This window comes from Macrobrachium rosenbergii, chromosome 41, assembly GCF_040412425.1.
Source record: "Macrobrachium rosenbergii isolate ZJJX-2024 chromosome 41, ASM4041242v1, whole genome shotgun sequence".
Taxonomy (NCBI): Eukaryota; Metazoa; Arthropoda; class Malacostraca; order Decapoda; family Palaemonidae; genus Macrobrachium; species Macrobrachium rosenbergii.
The window spans coordinates 7,883,164-7,903,258 of NC_089781.1; the positions used below are offsets into that span (position 1 = coordinate 7,883,164).

Below are 20,095 nucleotides of genomic sequence, written 5' to 3' on the forward strand. Positions count from 1 at the left end.
TTTTAATACTTTTATCGGATTCAGGCAAGTCTGTTACATAATGAAATCCACTAATTTGAGGTACAAACACAACATTTTAGTTTTCATCGCAGTCTGTTTTGATATATGAAAATGAAATTGTTACTGAGAAAAAATCTAAGGTAGCTGTGGCGCAAGGCTTCCAAGCCTGTATGTTTAACATCACAGTACTACTGGGACATTGCCCGTAAGGTGTCATCCTCTATGGCAGCAACAGGTCAAGGATTTTGGGTGTAGGACTGGAGCATGAATTGGTGCACACAATCATCACTTTTTATTCAACTTCTTTCAAGTTAGTGTGACTAGAACCATTTTACATGGAGTAGAGGCTATTATAATTAATTGATTCATCTTAATAAATGAGATTATAAGAGCTTACAATCCTGCTAGCTGATGTTACATGGCATTTCCTCATGCTGCTTCAAAGCTGTATTGCTGACATCACTCTACTTCCCAAACACTGAAGAAGGAAGCTCACATGACCAGCTGTGATCATTAAGGAGAAATAAAAGATGCAATTAAATGCAGTGTTTATTGATGAACAAAAATTATTTCCTATTTTTCATGTTGCTATATAACCACAAAGAATAATACAGATTAAATTTTAAAACCAATACCTACAATATCATGCTCATTCATCCGTTACAATTTAATGAAGAAAATTGAAACACTTCAATTTCTTTCATTAACTAGCTAACTGTAATAAACAGGGATGACCCAGAACCTATCTTGCAAGGGTTAATGGTCATCATTTCACATATCCTTCAGTGGATGAATGAAGGCTTGCACTAGCAATGGTGCATATTTCTCAGCGCTATAGTTATTCACTGAGATATGTAACCAACTCTAAGGCAATCTTAACGGTATAGTACAGTGCTCACATACAATGTTTCAAACAGTGGATATAGTACATAGTACACTCCTCTAAGAGGCAACTTTACTTACCCCTGCACTTCCATATAATTATGATCAAGTCAGTGTTCCTAATGCAGTCTTTTCAAGCCTTAATGAAAAGGTAAAACAGATTGTGTTATGACACTCATCATAACCAAATCTGCATCTTACATAAAAACCATATAGATATCAACTAGACGTAACACCCTTTCATTTGAAGTAGATTTTCAAATAACTTGGGTGTTGTTTTCTTTTTATTAAAACCTTCATGCAATGCCAAAATCTTTTGGGCATATGTAGTTATGCTGAACTTTTCTTCATGCCATTAAAACTGACCATGATAAAATTCTAACTTGTTCTCTCTCAATCTAGAATCTGAAAAGCCTGGATAATGTGAAAATTGTCCAAACTTCCCTGAATATAATCCTAAAATACTTCCTTGAAATAAAAGCTGGGAAAAATATTAACCATTACCTAACACTTTTTACTCTCAAAACTAAATGAAAACCTTACTGCAGACTGCATTAAAAGCCATGCATAATTGTATGACAGCACTAATACATGAATAATTGCTCTCATTAATGCACTTTCAACAAATTTCTTGAATTTGCCGGATTAAAGTTAGAGAGACTGGGTATACAACACCATAAGTGCTAACAAACTCTAATCAATTACAAATAATGGTTGCACTTTATGCCAGGAACCAATGTAATGCTGAAACTGCAGTAGAGACAGGATACCAACAATAAGCCCACATTGGCAGACATGTATTGGCCAAATACAGGGGACTGTGGGACTGTACTTAACATTGCAAATTAATTTAAGAATGATTTCCCATAAATAACCCACCCAAGAATAACACCACAATGGAGGAGGAAAACACTATTCAAGGTATTTCCCAATATAAGAAAGGTGGGTGTCCTCAACTTTTTCGAAGTCTGTTCTCTGATAATACAGCATTTCTATCTCTTACCACAATAATGCAGTGATGGTACTTCCTTCGAAGTTGAAGTTAAAAAGCAGACATGCATTCCCAAGTCAACAAGATCTAAGACCTACTGAACCGCAGAATGTGTCTGGTAAGGCTAGGAATTCTTTATCCTACAGAGTGGTTGTAAAATACGTGTAGTAATTTTATCCACTCACAATATAAATCTACACATATTTGAAATGACAGAGTGAACTTCACATAATGGGCATTTTAAGCTACCCATAAATGCCCGTTACATACTGTAGCATCAAATAACCACAGGCAAACACTGCCATGAACATGATTTAAAAAATTAAAGTAAAATACTTCCTTTGACAATGGCTGCTTTTAAATCGTGACAGGACTTGAATGGCCTGATCCTCACAAAAATTTGTAACAGCCAAAAATTCTAAGCAGAAGTACTCAATACACAAAAAGGCATCACATTAAAAGTGCTTCTCCAAATGCTTTATAAAAATATCATCCTTACCATGAGGAAACATACACAGCTTAACTCATGATTATCAAAGCAGGATGGAGATAGCATATGGTGACACATTATGCTCGGACAAAGACCAAAATACTGAAATGTGCAATGCAATTGTATAACAGATTGCACAGTAGTGTACTAATTATAACTCACACTGAACAGTGGTTATTAAGATTTTTTACTGTTCAATGCAGAGTACAGTAATACCATAATTGTTGCAGGAAAATCTCATTTAAAATGCATAGCCAGAAATGCTACAGACACACAAAATTAATATTCTTGAAAATTGAGGTTCCAGAGGCAATGTTATACTTTTGAAAACATTAAACAACTATAGACAAACTCCTTACATATCTATCAACTGACTATTTAAAGAAGTTATAATATGGGTCTGGTAAAAATATTTTTTGCCAAAAAATAATGCAGCTTATGTAAAAATACAAACTAAATCAAAATGGGAAAGTATAACCCTACTTAAAATATATGCTTTTGCTGAAAATTCTGCAACATTGCTGCAAACCAGTACACATTAAGTGTGACTAAATTCCTGTCACATACATAAATACAATGTATTTATGTAGTGTTAGTGACACCTATAAGGAGTACATCACATGCAAGCTACAAAGGAAACCAACTGACAGATTATATTCTTTGCTCCTTCCAACTTACATGAAAATAACTGAAATCCAAGGCTTTCATATGCAGAAGCCTCTTACTATAACATTGTCTCTTCTCTAGCATATTTAGAAATGGCATCCTCACATGAAAGTAACCTGAATATGGTACTTCCAGCAAATTTCTCAATCAAAAAAGGAAAAGAAAAAGGCTACTTACATGAGTAAACCATGCCCACTCACAGAGTAAAACAAAAAATCTGGTGAGAATAAAGATACTGTAAATACTATATTTCTCTTCAGCAGCACATCCAATATCTGAACAGCACATCAAATATATGATTGCAACACAAAAAAAACTTTGAGTTGCTTCCAAAAATTTGATGATACAGAGATCAAACCCTTTTTGGTGGTAAAATATGGTGTGAAAACAAGGCTGTCATATAAACTTGGCCACTTACTCTACAACCATTTCAAAATCCTTCGGGACTTGTTCAGTTTATTAATCCTCCAACAACAGTCCTTGTAACTGCAACTTATTACTTTGCCATTTTCCACATATTTATGGATACAAAACTTTCAACCAATTACAGTTTCATACTATGCCACTCTATGTTAAATAAAAATTTTCAGTGGACCAAATGGAGTTCTTCAGTGATAGAAATCATGAACCAATCAACCAAAATATATTTCTACACCAAAGGGGTTTAATTAGCTCTGTGATAATTAATGTTTCTGATCACCAACTACAGTCTTTTAATAATCATTCATACTTGTATTCCTATTATTAACTCATTGCAGTAGAAAAACATACTGAGGAGATGAAATTGTCCCAAATTCAATGCACAGATGCTGCTTGTTAATTCAGAATCTAAACCTGTAATTAGCAAAATTTCAGGAAATATTCAGGATGACATCAACAAAAACTCACAATGCCAATAATTTTAAATTAATTTTCTTTGGTATAATCAATTTATACAAAAAAATACTGATGACACACTCTTGAGATGGTAATTCATAACAATATGCATCTAACTAGCTTTAATGTAAAAATATATAAATCTCTTAGAAAAAAATCACAATTAGTATATTCACTTTTCCAGAGGGTAAAAAGAAACCCAGATCATTTACCTTCAAGGTCCTGAGATGCTTCTAAACTTCTTATCATTTTTCCCATTGGAGGCCATACTCAATCTTCAGACTCGGTACAGGATGTGCTAAGCGCAAAAGCATTTATTAAAAACCATCTTCTGCCGCATCAACCCAACGATCAGACTCTGGTTGTTTTCCTTCAACTTTTTCTGGAATAACTTGCTTTTTATCTTTGCTTTCCTCACAGTTATCATCACCACACTTACCTTCACCATTTCCTCCTGTACTTTCTACACTTCCTTCTGCACCCTCATCATTTTCTTTTGCTCCATCACAACCTTGCGGCTCTCCAGCATTTTCTTGAGAACTGGCCAACACTTCTGATGTCTCTTCAACTACTACATCTTGACTGTCTTCACTCAGTAACCTTTCTGAATTATTACTTGGGGGATCTTCATTTTTATTATTTGTATCTACTTGCTTCTTATCAGTTTTTTTTTTCTTTGTCTCATTTTTATTATTGGGAGGTTTTGGACCTGCTGGATTCGAAGCCTTATTTTCACCTGTTTGTTTATTTGGCTTATTCACTTTAGCCTGGTTTGGTTGTGCTTTTGTTTTTTTCTGATTCACTGGCAGGTATACTTTTTTCCCTCCAAAAACCTTGATCTGATAGGATGGTCTTGCAGCTGTTTGTATAATTTGTCCTGACTTCTTGACAGGTAATTTAGGAATGATATCATTCTGTTTGCCATTACCTGTCTTTTTACCTAAAGTCTGAGATTTCTTGGCTGTGGTTAAAGGCATACCTAACAGCTGATGTGCATATCTCTGATCTGTACTCCTCATCAAACCTGTATTTAGTAGCTCATCAAAACTGTATGATTCAGGATTTTGCCTTTTCATTTCATGTCTCTGCAAAACAAATACACAACAGTATTAATGACTGACAAATGTAATAGTCTGTGCCAAACCATTTATATCTTTCATATTCTTCAGTCTGAAGTATATTTTCCACAGGGACTGTGCACACTGATGTTTGTCATTTGAATCTATTAATGTCAACTGTTCTTTCACTGAATTACAAGAGCAGTCTCAACCTTTTAAATATGAACTTTTTAGTATAAAACTAAGTGCATATACTGTACTATGCCTACCAAGCAAAATTTCAGATGCTCACTACAAAAAATTCTCATTAGTACTTTAATAATGTGTTTCATATGCACAGAAAGCTTAATAAAATAGTGTAGTATTACACTGATTTGTGACGGAGTTAAGAATCTGCAAATAATCACAATACCTTTATCAGTACAGCATTTCATCACTTGGTACATTGGGTTAACTTGGACCAATTTATGCCATTAAATTAATCATTTTGTAATATTAATTACTATATTATTATATATTAAGCCTTCCACACTCTCCATCTAAATTTGACAAACCAAAAGGCATTTTAAAATTATGACCTAAACAATGCCAAACCTTTTTCTTTATTCATACTCACAACCTCATAATTACTTTCTGCTTGATTTTTATAAATGAGTGGGTAGAAACTACTCCACTACTCAATTTTTAGGTGATAGAAAGTAGACTCATGATGGCCTAGACATACTCTAACAACAGAAAACTTCCATAAAAGCTGATTTTGTTTTATATACAGTATGTGTAACTATGAACACAACCAGGAAACCCTTGAAACTGGTAACCTTACACAGCGATATCTGCATTTTTAATTAACTACTGCTATAGGAGGTCTTACAAAGGACATATATTCAAGATGCCTACTTGATGAATGTGCAATAAATGCAAAATAAATGCTATCACAGTTAAATTACAGTCAGCCAACCAATTCCAAGGTCCATGTACATTTGGCAGAGCATAAAAGGAAAAAGTCAGTCAAATAGGATACAAATTATACCGTCACATATTTGTGAAAAGGATATTACGGATATTTAAAACTATCTTCTCACTCGTACATCTAATGTCTAACTTTTCCTAATCAAAATACAGTATAGTATCTCTACAAAATACTGTATGTAATTTTGTATTAAAAAAAAGTTATCTGATATCATCTGAGAAAAGAAACTGAACTAACGTTTTTTTTTAGCATTTTGTATAGTTTATTTACTAGGCTATATGAGCTTTACAAGCTAATGATGGAACAGCATCACAAGAGAAATGTACAATTGGTTGCAAATTTAATCTCCCTAGTAAACAACAACAACATATAGGTACTCAAAACGAACACATACTTTTGTATGTAATTTCACCCCAAATTACTTTACAGATATGAATGTGACTGGTTTCTTTAGTAATATCAGCAATTTGTAAGAGAAGAGGTGATATGCAAAATAAGCCAAGTGACAAATTTGGCAAGGTTTAAAATGGTTTTAATGATTTAGCTCCTTAAGGAATCAGACTGTTGTACTAAAAGAAGAATACAGATGAAAATATAAACAACCCTTCAGAATATATATTATATATGCTATGCAAACTCACAATAACAAAATACTGTATGCACAAATAACAACCATACATTCTAACACCTGATGACAGACCCTCACAGAGTTCATCATTTGCTGGTAGAAAAGACAGAGATTACAATCACGTGTTGCCTAGAGTTAACAGCTTTTATCTGTGGGGTGTTGGTGCCTAGGGAATCCATATATCTATGAGGGCTTACTCACAGAAACAACCCTAAACCCAATAGAATTTAAAAGTGTATGATAGGAAAAAACATGTAAGGCTATACAGAAATTATCTTGTACAAATGAGGATTACAAAAGCTATCATTAATAAGTAAACATACTAATTATTAAAATCTTACCCTATCTGGATAGTAGTTGACTCCGTACGTAGCATTGCTTATCAAATGCTGAGAAGGAACAGGATATGAACTTCCTCTAAGTCCTCTTAAAGATTCATTTTCAACCTTAAGTTTTTCAAGCTTTTCTTGCATTCTACGCTCCTCATGTAACAGCTCATGCCTCTTCAGATCCATCATCTTTTCATCTTCTGATCTTATACGCATACTGTTACGTAATCTTTCATTCTCCTCATGAAGCATATTCAGTTGACTTCGAAGATCCTCTACTTCTCTCTGTTTTTCACTTAAATTATGATCTAGCACAAGATTTTTCATTCCAGACACCAAATAATCTTCCCCTCTGGATAGAGAACTTCGTACATTATCTTTATTAAAGTGGTAATCCAGTCTGTCAAATGGTTTGTGAGAATCATACATGAATGGGTCTCGATCTAAGAGTCTATTAGCCATTAAACGGTAACCACCTGCAGGTCTCATTCTCAATTCAAACTCCTTACGTAGAAGATCTACAACTTCACAGGAAAAATCCTGGCGAGAGATGTGTCGAAAAGGACATGAATACCAATTGCACTGCCCTTCTAAGTATGCCTGAAAAATTAAAATACATATGAGGCTGAAATATAAATAAGAGGTTACCAGGAAGTATTTCATTTTTCCAAATAGCAAAACTAAAAATATAATGCTGCTAACTACCTGGACTGTAGGAGTAATTTAGGTGGTAATCCCACCCACAGCTTTATTAACAAAAGAGCAACATAAAAACATATTTTCCCTCATATCTCAGAGAGTTCCACCCAAAATATCCCTTCTATCATGTTATAACATAACAAAAAGGAAGGTACCTAATAAGTGGGTAAGTTGAAATTTAATGTTACCCTAGTGAACATAACTATCAATACTATAGACCAAAAAATGTTTCACCTTATTATTCATAAATAAATGTTCTTTACACATTAGTATCACACACACACACACACACACACTAAAAAATGAAAAATACAGTAAGGAGGCCCAACATTCTTTGTTACTCAAACATATTAGAGTAGAGTATTTCTAAACTATTACAGATACACTTGCAATACAGCAAAGTAATATCACATAAGTGAATTAGTAGAAACTTAAGAAACTCACAAAACCAACCTGAAAGTAATTTCTAAAACGCAAGCTGTATCCTACACGGAGATAAAACTATCAATGTATTTGTTACTCATCATTTACATAAGAAGACACTGAATATAAACAAATACATATAACAAATTTGGAACAATGATTTGTATTTTTCCTAAGTATGCAAACCATAACCTTTTGTATTGGAGCATTTTTCAGTGCAAGCTGGAAACTGGTCGAACACTTGGTAACAAGGTAGTTAACCAGGTGGAGATGGGGGGGTGTGTGGGGGAGCATTCCTCACTAACCAGCCGTCATTTTCACTTTTCCTACGACCATAGGGACTAAGCAGGGGGGACTAAATACTGTATAAAAGGCTCTGTTTCTTATACCTTGAAAGAATACAAATTGCTATTCAAAGTTTGTTATTTGTTCATATGGGCATCCAAACCATTGCCTTTTACATAGGTGACTTACTCCTTGGGTGGGAGGTCATGCCCCATCAACTGACCTAATTGAAAGCACAAACAGAATTGTCAACATCCCAGTTGCCCTGCCAGCATGGGATACATGGCTCCTATAACTTGTCTGGAAAAATAATTTGACCAGAGTAGTAGGGCCATGGGCCAGAGTACCCCTTTTTAAAGCAAGAAAGGGTTACTCGAGTCAGGAGTTCTCTGGAGAACCGTGACATCTTTCATTATAGATTTCATGTCAGAAGGCAGTTTAGTTCTGAATATTACAAGTAAAGGTTCAAGACTAGATTTGACCGTTCCACCTTTCCCCCTTGTTATAGGTGAGGATGAGGGCAATGCTTCCCTATCCCATATAGGAAACAGATACCCAACGTATACTCCCCTGAAACTTGTCCGACTTCAGCATGTACTTCAGCCCAGACACTACCCCGTAAGGGAATAAAGGATAATGAGTCCAGTCATTCCTCTTTTACACCTTCCAAACTTACATCGGACCTAGATCCATCACAAGATACTGACACTGTCCATTCCAGACCTTGGGCGACTACCTATAGGGCAGCCAATACAGGTCCCAAGGAATAGGTGTCAAGTGACTTGTGGATGACATCCCTCAGGTAGAATGAGTAAAGGCAGTCTGGTGACACCAGACACCAGCCCCCTTTACCTGGAAAAATGAAGTTCTTCTAAAAGGAGACGGACAGACCCACACAGCTGACTTAGCTCTTACCTCCAGGGGCTTGCTTGCACTAGTCTTGGGCTCAAGATCTGACTTCTCCCAGTTTATCACAACCCCCAGTTATTGCAGTAAGCGAATGCCTACTGAATGAGCCCAAGCCCACACCAAAATGCATGCCTGGGTAAACACCTGAGGCACCTTCACTTGCCCAAAGCATAGCAATAAACAGATAACCAATCCTGCTGGAGACAAAACAGAGGTACTTCTGAGAGCTCTGTTGAATGAATACTTGAAGTATGCACCTTTCAGATCTCTCAAAAGCATAAAGCCGCCCTCTCTGATGGATTCCAACTCAAGGTGAGAGGTCATTCTCCAGTTCCCTTCTCCACCAGGAATATACAACTGTAGAACCTACAAGAATTGTTATCTATGATTTCTATGGCACCTTTCTCAAACATCACTTCTACCACTGCCTCCTGGGCATACGACATCTGCGATCCTTAAAGACAGATTTTTTAGAAGTTGTTTGGAGTATCCAAGAAGAGGAAATGAATGTTCTTGAACAGAATCCTATATCCATCCTGAAGGGCAGATTCTAAAAAGGGCTCTGCTCCCTGCTCTCACCACATAGACAAATAGCGAGACACGCAGCCCCCTACTTGTGGCAGTAGAGAAGGGGAATTGCCACCCTCAGCAACCTTCTCTTTCTTCTCTTCAACCTCTCCCTCACACCACCAGAGAGAGGTGGACGAAAGGGCTGAAAAGTCCTTCCGCCCTTCTTAGAGGAAGGAGACTGGCTCCTAGACTGGGTTTCAAAGGAACAAGTTTCCTTGCTAACCCAAACCTGGGGGACTTCACCAAACCCACAGATCTGGACAAGGCTGCCCATGGAAAGAGTAAGGACGAGCCTAATACTAAGCTGTTCCAAAGCATGAGGCTACTCTCTTGTGAAACCTGGTATGAAAACTGATGGGAAATCATGTCTCTCCTATGCAGAACCAGGTTCACCTACTGACACCAACAACTTCCGATACAACGCCTTCTTGTCTCTAGACAAGATGCCCGAAGCATTGTAGACTGTAAGCACGTTCTACCAGGGGTCAAGCCATGATACAATTTGGAGATTAGTCATCACCATAATCGCAATTACAGTAAACTTTGCAGCAGAGAAGGAAGCACCTTCCTGTCACAACCACTTCAATGGGAGGCCATTAGTCAGCCTGAGAACTGATGCATTGAGCGTCAGCAGAGTAGCCTCCAAGTCCTTCTGTACATAGTACCTCCTCTGGCATGAAAGCAGCAGCAGCAGTTTGCTCAATCCGCTGGAGAGGAATGCCTAGATCCACAGATCAGGATAGTCACTTCCTTTAGGACACCGAAAGCAAATGTGACCACAGCAACCGAGCCAAGGGCCTCACTCTAGAAGTGGACCCGAAGGTCATCTGTGCTGACGAGGCAGCTGACCGGTAAGAGGTCATAGTCACCTCACCCAGATTATTCCACTCACGAATGACTGAAATAATCTCCGAGAACCGCTGCTCCAGCTCAGCCTGAAGAGGTTCAGGAGGAAAGGGTTTACCCGGACCTACGAGATCCCCAAGGACATGAGGTACTCCTTCAACCAAAAGAGACACCAGAGCTCCACTTCCTAGGGTGGTCCCACTTTTGTGAACCAAGCAAACCTCTCATCAGAGAGAAGGCACAGGATGCCATCGGGTTGCTGTCAGAACCCCATTCTGAATTTGATCCAGCTCCCCTCTGCCCTAATACCCAGTCACAATCAAGAATGGAGGCAAATTTCAAGAACAATAACCCTTAAACGCCGACTGGACGTATCATACGTTGACTAAAATTGTCTGTTGGGTGCCGAGTGGACGTACCGTACGTCGACTACAAAAAATTTCAACCTTTGGTCAACTTTGACTCGACCGAAATGGTAAAAAAACGCAATTGTAAGCTAAAAATCTTACATTCTAGTAATATTCAATCATTTACCTTCATTTTGCAACAAATTGGAAGTCTCTAGCACAATATTTCAATTTATGGTCAAGTTTTGAAAAAAAAATTTCCTTATGTCTCGCGGTAACTCAGCCGAAAATTTCAGAAATTCTTTCGTCATTTTGTCGTAGTTTTTGCACTGTTTTATATTAGCCGTTACATAAAGTTTTATACATGAAAATGTGCGCAATTTCATGTAAAATACAGCAAAATACAACCCATGGTTGTAGCTTTTATCAGTTTGGAAATATTTTCAGATAAATCATGATAACTGCCAAAATTTCAACCTTCGGTCAACTTGGACTCGACCGAAATGGTCAAAAAACGCAATTGTAAGCTAAAAATTTTACATTTTAGTAATATTCAATCATTTACCTTCATTTTCCAAACTGGAAGTCTCTAGCACAATATTTCGATTTATGGTGAATTTTTAAAAAAAAACTTTTTCCTCGCGTCTGCGCCAGAAATTCTTTCGTCACGTTGTCATAATGTTTGCACCGTTTTATATTAGTCGTTACATAAAGTTTTATATATGGAAATGTGCGCAATTTCATGTAAAATACAACAGAAAATAACTCATGGTTGTAGCTTTTATCAGTTTTGAAATATTTTCATATAAATCACGATAACTGCCAAAATTTTAACCTTCGGTCAACTTTAACTCGACCGAAATGGCAAAAAAACGCAATTATAAGCTAAAACTTTTACATTCTAGTAATATTCTCATGTACCTTCATTTTGCAACAAACTGGAAGTCTCTAGCACAATATTTCAATTTATGGTGAATTTCTGAAAAAAAAAACTTTTTCCTTACGTCTGCACGCAGTAACTCAGCGAACATCTCAGAAATTCTTTCGTCACGTTGTCGTAATGTTTGCATCGTTTTACATAGTCATTACATAAACTTTTATATATGAAAATGTGTGCAATTTCATGTAGAATACAACAGAAAATAACTCATGGTTGTAGCTTTTATCAGTTTTGAAATATTTTCACATAAATCACGATAACTGCCAAAATTTCAACCTTCGGTCAACTTTAACTTTCGACGAAATGGTGAAAAACGCAATTGTAAGCTAAAACTCTTACATTCTAGTAATATTCAATCATTTACCTTCATTTTGCAATAAATTGGAAGTCTCTAGCACAATATTTCGATTTATGGTGAATTTTTTAAAAAAACATTTTCCTTATGTCTGTGCGGTAACTCGGCCGAACATCTCAGAAATTCTTTCGTCACGTTGTCGTAATGTTTGCACCGTTTTATATTAGTCGTTACATAAACTTTTATATATGAAAATGTGCGCAATTTCATGTAGAATACAACAGAAAATAACTCATGGTTGTAGCTTTTATCAGTTTTGAAATATTTTCATATAAACCACGATAAATAGAAAAAATTCGACTTTCGGTCAACTTTAACCCGACCGAAATGGTCGAAAACTGCAATTGTAAGCTAAAACACTTACAGTCTAGTAATATTCAATCAATTAGCTTCATTTTTCAACAAACGGGAAGTCTCCAGCACAATATTTCGATTTATGGTGAATTTTTGAAAAAAACATTTTTTTACGTCCGCACGTTATTTAATTCATGCATCATTTTGTGATAATATTTTCTCTGTGTTGCTTTGATCGTTTTACAATTTGTTATATACTAAAATCATCGCAATTTAGTGTACAATACAAAGAAAAAAAATAACCCGTTAGCTTTAACCGTTTTGCTCACAGCACGATTTGTATAAAATTATATACGAAATTTTTTTTTTTTGCGCGGTCATATATTTCAATATTTATATATGATAATATTTTTTTTCATTTCTGATGGTTACATACTAAACTTCAGGCAATGACAAAAAAAGGAGGCAAAAGTGAATTCTTAATCTGAAAAACTAAGCGTGATGTGATTTTTTTAAAAAAACTTTTTTTCCGCTTCGGTGCTAACTCCCGAACGCCGCCGGCATACGGGAGACATTTTGTAAATAGAGGCTCGGCGTTAGAGGGATAATCACTTTACCAAGTGAACAAAAGGACCATCTGACATGCTCCAGAAAGCATAAATGCTGTGAGCACTGACTCTGTACAGGTTCCCTCGTAAAGCCTCCAGAAGAGGGTCAGAAGGAGAGCATAACAGTAATTTTTTACATAGTACTGTACATATAATTACATCTAACCAGCATTAATATGAAATACTCTACATAAAAGCAATTTTTTTTACAGTAATATACTCTACGGGATTTCAAGTTATGGAAGCTCAGACTTACTGTAAGCATAGGTCAATTTGAGTCATTTTAAGGGTATTGAACAATGCATCCTGCGCTCCTGTATTTTTTGCGCAGTGGTCACCTCCTTGGTACCGGTGTTCACTATTTAGTTAATAACCTACTGTTGACACAGTTGGTTTGGGTGTTTGTTAGAATGCGTATTTCTTCAGTTTAATTTAGGCATTACCGTTTTTATTTCTCTTCTACTTTCAAGTGAAAGTATGTGTCATTGTTAATCACTATATATTATATTTTTGAGGTCTATAATAATAAGTACTTTGATGTGTGACTTGTAGCCTAATGTTCTGATAGGAAATGCATCCTAGCCTTTCCTAAAAATGGAGACTGGATACGTGATACACACACAGACACAGCAGGTGATGCACCTCCTTTATGAACTAGAGTATTAATCAGTGTTAAAAAAAAAGAGTAAATTATATATTAAGCAGATCTAATATAACCACAACAATATGCAGTGGCCTGGGAAATATTAAACTGGGGTGGCTTGGGGAATTTTAACAAGGTGCCAAACTAGTGAAGGAACCATAATACAAGTAGGAGGATTTATGAACGTCTACCAGTACTGCATATATTGAGCATCATCCCTATTTCACATGTGGATACCTTTTGCCATTTCATTAGCCAAAGTTACATGCAACTTTTTCTTGCACAAAAAACAAACTTCAAATGTAAATGGATATCATACACAAAAATTCAACAGACTTCAAAGTAAACAACCAAATTAATAGTTTCTTTACAGCTTTCAATTTTCATATGAAATTTTCACACTTACCTTACAAGGCTGCGTAACCCCAGCAGGAGCGATGTCATCAAGCATTGCTTTACGTACAGCTTGCTCCACAATATGAGCAGGGATTCTACCAGTTGCTCGGTACACATCTTCATCATCTCTTGAGACATGCAAAAACCTGAGGTAAATTTGAGTAAAATCTACATTAATAGCAATAGTATAATTATTATTACTAAGTAGTTTGACCCTACAAAATATGTTTAACTCTGATGGCGCTGGCCTGTATTATGAAACAGTACAGGTTGAAGGGGAGCACCGACGCCGTAAGGCCCCATTAAAAGTAAGTGACTGTTTCTACCTTATGATTGAAGGAATGTGCTTCAAATTTTTACCACTTATTCTACGACTAATAAAAGGATTTTGACAAAGGAAAAATCTATTTCTGGGGAGGGGACCGTGTCACCCGGTGAAATAGTCCATTCAGCACTTATTTCTAGGTAATTCCGTTGCTAGGTACCAGAGAAAAGCTAAATGTAAAGCTGGGGTTACTACCCCCAGAGCGAGCTCCAAGAAATGGAGTCCTGTATGGTAAAGGGTGAGATTGTCACAATCACGGGACCCTGCCCTATAAAGATTCCCAATGTCAAAAGTCCCAATGAGAGAGGTGCCGATACAAACCCATGCACTACTCGCGGACTGTACACAAGGCAACGCTAGTCGCATTCCATGTTAGCACCCATCCCACCAGAATGATGTTTACCATGGGAGGGAGAGAATGAAAAACAGGGGTGGGTCACCGGGTGACACGGGCCCCTCCCCAGAAATAGATTTTTCCTTTGTCAAAATCCTTTTTCTGGATCAGGGTCCCGTGTCACCCGGTGAAATAATAACAGAGAAATAAATATCATTCTTATGCTATTAAAGACAATGAACTGCTTGTAAGGGAATAACTGAGGCAGTGAAGGGGAAAGTGACTAAGAATTAGAAAGGGAACCAGAGAGAGGGACAACGTTCCCTGCCGCCACCATAGAGAATTTAAGAGCTTCTAAAGATTTCAAACAGTGACGTTTGAAAACTAGGGGAGAATTCCACCCTGAACATTTGGTAAGGTCCGCGAAATTCATGTAATGAAAATAATTAATGTAAGTGGCTACTGCTCCAATATCATGAGCTTTGGAATTGAACCTGAATAGGCTTGTTTAAGAAAATACAAAACTTGCTGCCTAATAGCAGACACAATGACAGTATCCCCCCCTTTTCTAATAAAGAGAGGGCCTGACAAAAATTGAGAGGTCCTGTCAAAATAACCCTGTAAGGAATAAACTGGGCACAGAGACAGACCTTGTGAAAGGGGAGTACTTTCCAAGGTGACCACCCAAAATGAGGACCTTCAACTTTAGCTAGAAAGTTAGGGTGAGGAATCCGCAACACTACCCCTGATGTGGGGAAACCAATATGGTTGGTTCCGCTAGACAGGGCAGACAGTACAAGAATACTAGCACTAGAAGCTAAGCTGATTAAAATTACTCAAAGACCAGGAAACCGAATGTGGACGGAGTACTGGTCCCAGAGGAACACAGGCCTTAGGGTTGAAAGTTAAGGGCCTGTGAGGCTGATTTCAAAAACCGCACAAAACACTTTCCTCGGGGCCGATGCGGCTGCGTCATTACTGTAGCTTCAGAAACTATATGAAGAGTGCTAGTTACTAAACTGCAGAACCATACTGCAGCAGAGTAGAATCCCTTGTCTGATTCTAGGAAGACAGTAATAACAGGACCAATACCAGTTTCCCCCTAAACTGTAAATTTCACAAAGACCACAAAGCTAGGGCACCAGAACTTTGACGAGGCTGACACAGGCTGAGTTTATACCACTCGTGGCAGTTGGGGCGGAAACCAACTGGCCTCCGGCCCGTTGGGAGTCACTAGACCTACTCAACCCTTGAATGTTCTGAACTTGTGAAGGACTTTAAATAACAGGTTCACCAGGGGGAACAGATAAACTAACTTCCACCCGTTCCAACCTAACGACACTGTGCCCGTGGAGAGAGCTAGAAGGTCCAGGTTGGGGGGCCACACATCAAGATAGTTTGTGGCTGAATTGGGTTGCAAACAGACCTACTCCTAGGTCCGGAACTAGATCGCAAAACTACCTGAATGACGCTCCGTCTAAGGACCATTCCGACACCAGGGGGGACGCCCTGGATAGGGAAACTGCAGCGACCTTTTGGACCCCTACGAGAAGGGTGGCAGACAGATGCCACTTGTGTCTGTTTGCTATGGAGAAGATTGAACCATAACCTGGTTGATTCGATTCGATTTCGAACCCCCTTGTTTACGCAGCGCACTACTGCTGCGTTGTTCAGAACCAGCCTTAAATGAATCCTCCTGGGAGGAAGAAGTTTTCCCAAGGGCAGGAAGACTGCCACAGCCCCCCAAAGCATTGATATGGAACTGCCAGAACGCGGCCGACTAAGTTCCATGTACTTCATGGAGTTAAAAATATCCACCCCACCCGCTCAGAGAGGTGACGGTGTGGAATACTGAGGCCGGAGGAGCTGAAGAGGAACTGACTTCGATAAGCTCTTGACTGTTGCCCAAGGCCGGAGGGCCTTGTTCAAATAGGAGGAATCAGGGAGACACGTCCCTGACACCGCCATACCCCGTTTATAAACTCCAGCTTTGACTTCAGAAGGAGAACCGTCACTGAAGCAAACTGAAGAGAGCCCAAGACCTTTTCTTGGGCACGGGGAGAGATACGCTTGTTTTGATGAAATGCCTGGTTGCGCTTGCTATCTCTTCCCGCTTCCACTGGATTCACAACCACTGAAGGCTACCCTCCGGAATCAGGCGGGATTCCTTCCTGTGTACTTGGAAGCCCAGAGACTCCAGAAAGCCGATTACAATGGCCGGCACTCTCCGGCAATCCTCGACGCTGGATGCCCAAATGAGCCAGGCGACTAGACATGCGGCTAGCATAACGTTCTAATACCGGAGCTGTTGAACTACGGTATCGTTCAAACTGGCGAAGATTCTGGGGGCTACATTGAGGAGGGCATGATCCTGAAGGGGTACGTCTGCCCCCCGAGCCTGAATCCCAAGAAGGGAGAGAACCTTCCTGAAACTAAGACGTGATAGGAAGCGTCAGAAAGGCCTATAGAGGTGGTTACGGCTCCACGGTGCAGTAGGATCCGAACCTACAAGACTGTAAGCATCCGAGACTTGTCGCATTGAATGAGGAATATAAGCGGGACAAGTCTGGAATTATTCTCCAGCGGAAGGGAACTTCTTTGGCAGACTGAAAAAGTCTGTCTTGCGATTACAAGTGTCTCGCTTTCTTTATTGGCTGTTTCCTTAACAGACCTTTCACAAAGTCCTCCAGAGCCCTGGCCGGTAACTGACAGAAACTGATTGGGGGAGGGGGACAAACAGTCCAGCTCCACCCCAGGCCTTTGATAACTATACTCTGGGCCCAGGGACTGAAGTTCCACTGGCCCCGAAAACGGTACAGCCTCCCGCCCACCTGAGAAATACCACTGGGAGGAGGCTTGCCTGCCTCCCCTGGAGCCTTTGCCTTCCCAATTTCTCAGAGAGGAGCAGGATGCTTCCCTGCCCCTGTGATAACCCCGAGGCTCAGTGCCTCTGGCAGAATGCCTAGTGAAAATTCTTTCCTTGGGTTTTCGTATGAAGCAGTGAAAACCCAGGCGGAGACATATGGGGGAGCCACTAGGGGCTGATGTGCTGGCCGAACCAGCACACATTGAGGTGGAGGCTGAGAGTGAGAGGCTGACGGTTGTCCAGGGGCAGGAACCCAAAGAGCCTGCACCACTGCCTGAGCAGGGGGGCGCTTGAATTACATGAACTTCTTGCCGGACTTGGGATAGGGCCCGGCAAGTTCAGATTGTTTCCGCTTGTAGGGTAGACCCCAACGAGAACGGAGGCTCTGATTAACTTTAGTAGCCCCGGACAGACCGCAACAACGCCCACCTGGGGAAAAGATTAATTCCCCAGGTGAAACTGTTCATAAGCCTATTTGGCTCATGGCGGAACGTGGCTGCCGAAAGATGTGTTTTCAGCTGTCCAACCGGACTGTGATGAAATTAAACAGGTCCTGCAGAAAACCTGACAAGAGGGATTTTATCAGGACCCGAAACAACGAACCGCCATTATATACCACAGACATTGCGTTAAAGTCAAAGAATTCAAGGACCTGGCAAGCCTGTCCTTACACCTTGTTTCAGCTTCTGGGAATGAGAAGTTCAAGAGACCTGGCTGAATAAAAGCCGGGGTTAGAAGATTCACTGTGAACACCTTGGGATCTTCTCGGAGATGTGTAGAGTGGTTTACTTCGAAACAAGCCTGTTGGAATGACATTCGGAGCACCGAGGTTTCTCAAAGAGAACACAGTAAAGACCCCTTTAGCTGGCGTGAGCTTGAAATTCTCCGCCAACTCCTCTAGAATTCTCAACAGAGACGATTGTGCCCAGTCCCTAGGGAGATGAGGGTTTCCTTAGGGATCTTGTCAGAAGATTCCATGCCCCTTCTGTCAGTCTGGCAAAACCCGGATAAGGGGATACCAGACGGAAGGGAAGAAATGCAGTTCCGCCAACCTCCGTGTGCCCACACCCTCGATAGAAGGGATCATGCTGGGAAGCATAAAGGGTTAGCGCCAAGGGTTCCCAGACCAAGGGGAAAAGGGTGGATGTGACTAGGAAGCAGGATTTTTGCAGGTGATTTAATGAATCCTGAGATTAATCCCTTTGGGATTTAACTGGGAAAGGGAAAACACGGACCCAAGGCAGATAGCTGGTTAGATTGCTTTGATAGTTTGTCTGACCCTCATTGATACAAAAGAGGGCAACAAAGGAAGGAGGGGGTAACCGCCTTACTCTGCTTGGGCCGTGCCCCATTTAGAGATTCGTGGCGTCCTCGAGGGGGGAGCGGGTCTTCTGGTTTTTTAAAGGTCTTTCTTTGACTGATTTCACCTTAAGGGGTAGACCAGGAACCGTCCAAAAGGGATGAGGATCTAAGGTTTCTCAAAAAGAAGGAGAACACAGTAAATGTTCCCCCTTTCACAGTTGAACGAGACTGAAGGCGCAACGTCTTGCAAATAGCTAATTTATTTTAAGAGGACCGGGTCATCTCTTTAGCCTCCGCCACGCTGAGCCACTGGGGAAAGGAACATTACAAATGTCCACCGAAAGGACTAGGAATTCTCAACAGTGACCCGGACTAGAGGGTCTGAAGCGAAGAGTTACGAGACCAGTCCCTCCAGGGGAAGATGACCGGGGTTTCCGAGACGGAGTTTGGCGGAGGTAAACCGGATCAAGTATCTTGTCGAGAGAGCCCAAACACCGAAGGAGCGACTATAAATCCAGTTTGTAAAACCCCTTCTCATCAGTCTGGCAACATCACAAATGGGAACTATTAATTCCCCAACACAGACTGACCGGAATGGGAACTACAGACTCCGTGGCGCTGGCTTGTTGCAGGATTGCGGAGCATACCTGCACTTGACAACACCAGCTGTAAGCGTATGAGATATCAGCATGCTGGAACGGACGCCAGAGCAAAGTTCCGTAGCAGCAACTTTAGCCTAGTCAGACCAGGAAAACCCACTGGAGTAAACCAGAGAGAAAACCGGACTAACAGTTCAAATCTCATAGACACAAAAACAGAGCCACCAGAAACATTCCGGAGCGACCATGTTTAAAATTATGTGACGGATACAAATATAGTGGGAAGGTTATGAACTGTCCGGAGGTGGGTGCACTCAGAGCCAAGAGAGGAAGATATCCTGAACAAAGTGATAGCGGTGGGGATGAACACCGACCACTAAACACTATAGCCGCCGGAGCGGTAAGCAAGGAGAGCGCCCAACAATATAATGAAACACCGAACAGGTAGTTAGCAAAATGGAGGG

The 20,095-nt window shown here is 39.7% G+C and overlaps 1 protein-coding gene across 3 annotated transcripts in view; it reads right to left on the reverse strand.

The window, feature by feature from the left end:
• Window positions 1-536: 536 nt before the first annotated feature.
• LOC136826595 (uncharacterized) overlaps window positions 537-20,095 on the reverse strand; it is a 58,817-nt gene continuing 39,258 nt past the window's right edge. For 2 of the 3 annotated variants that reach the window (XM_067083827.1, XM_067083828.1), the window contains 3 exons: window positions 14,216-14,351; window positions 6,903-7,490; window positions 537-4,990 (listed from right to left, as the gene is read on the reverse strand). In XM_067083827.1, the coding sequence (XP_066939928.1) occupies window positions 4,223-4,990; window positions 6,903-7,490; window positions 14,216-14,351 (1,492 nt within the window). In that variant the 3' untranslated portion in view covers window positions 537-4,222. The remainder of the gene's footprint in view (window positions 4,991-6,902; window positions 7,491-14,215; window positions 14,352-20,095) is intronic. The other variant, XR_010849658.1, reaches the window with a different exon arrangement.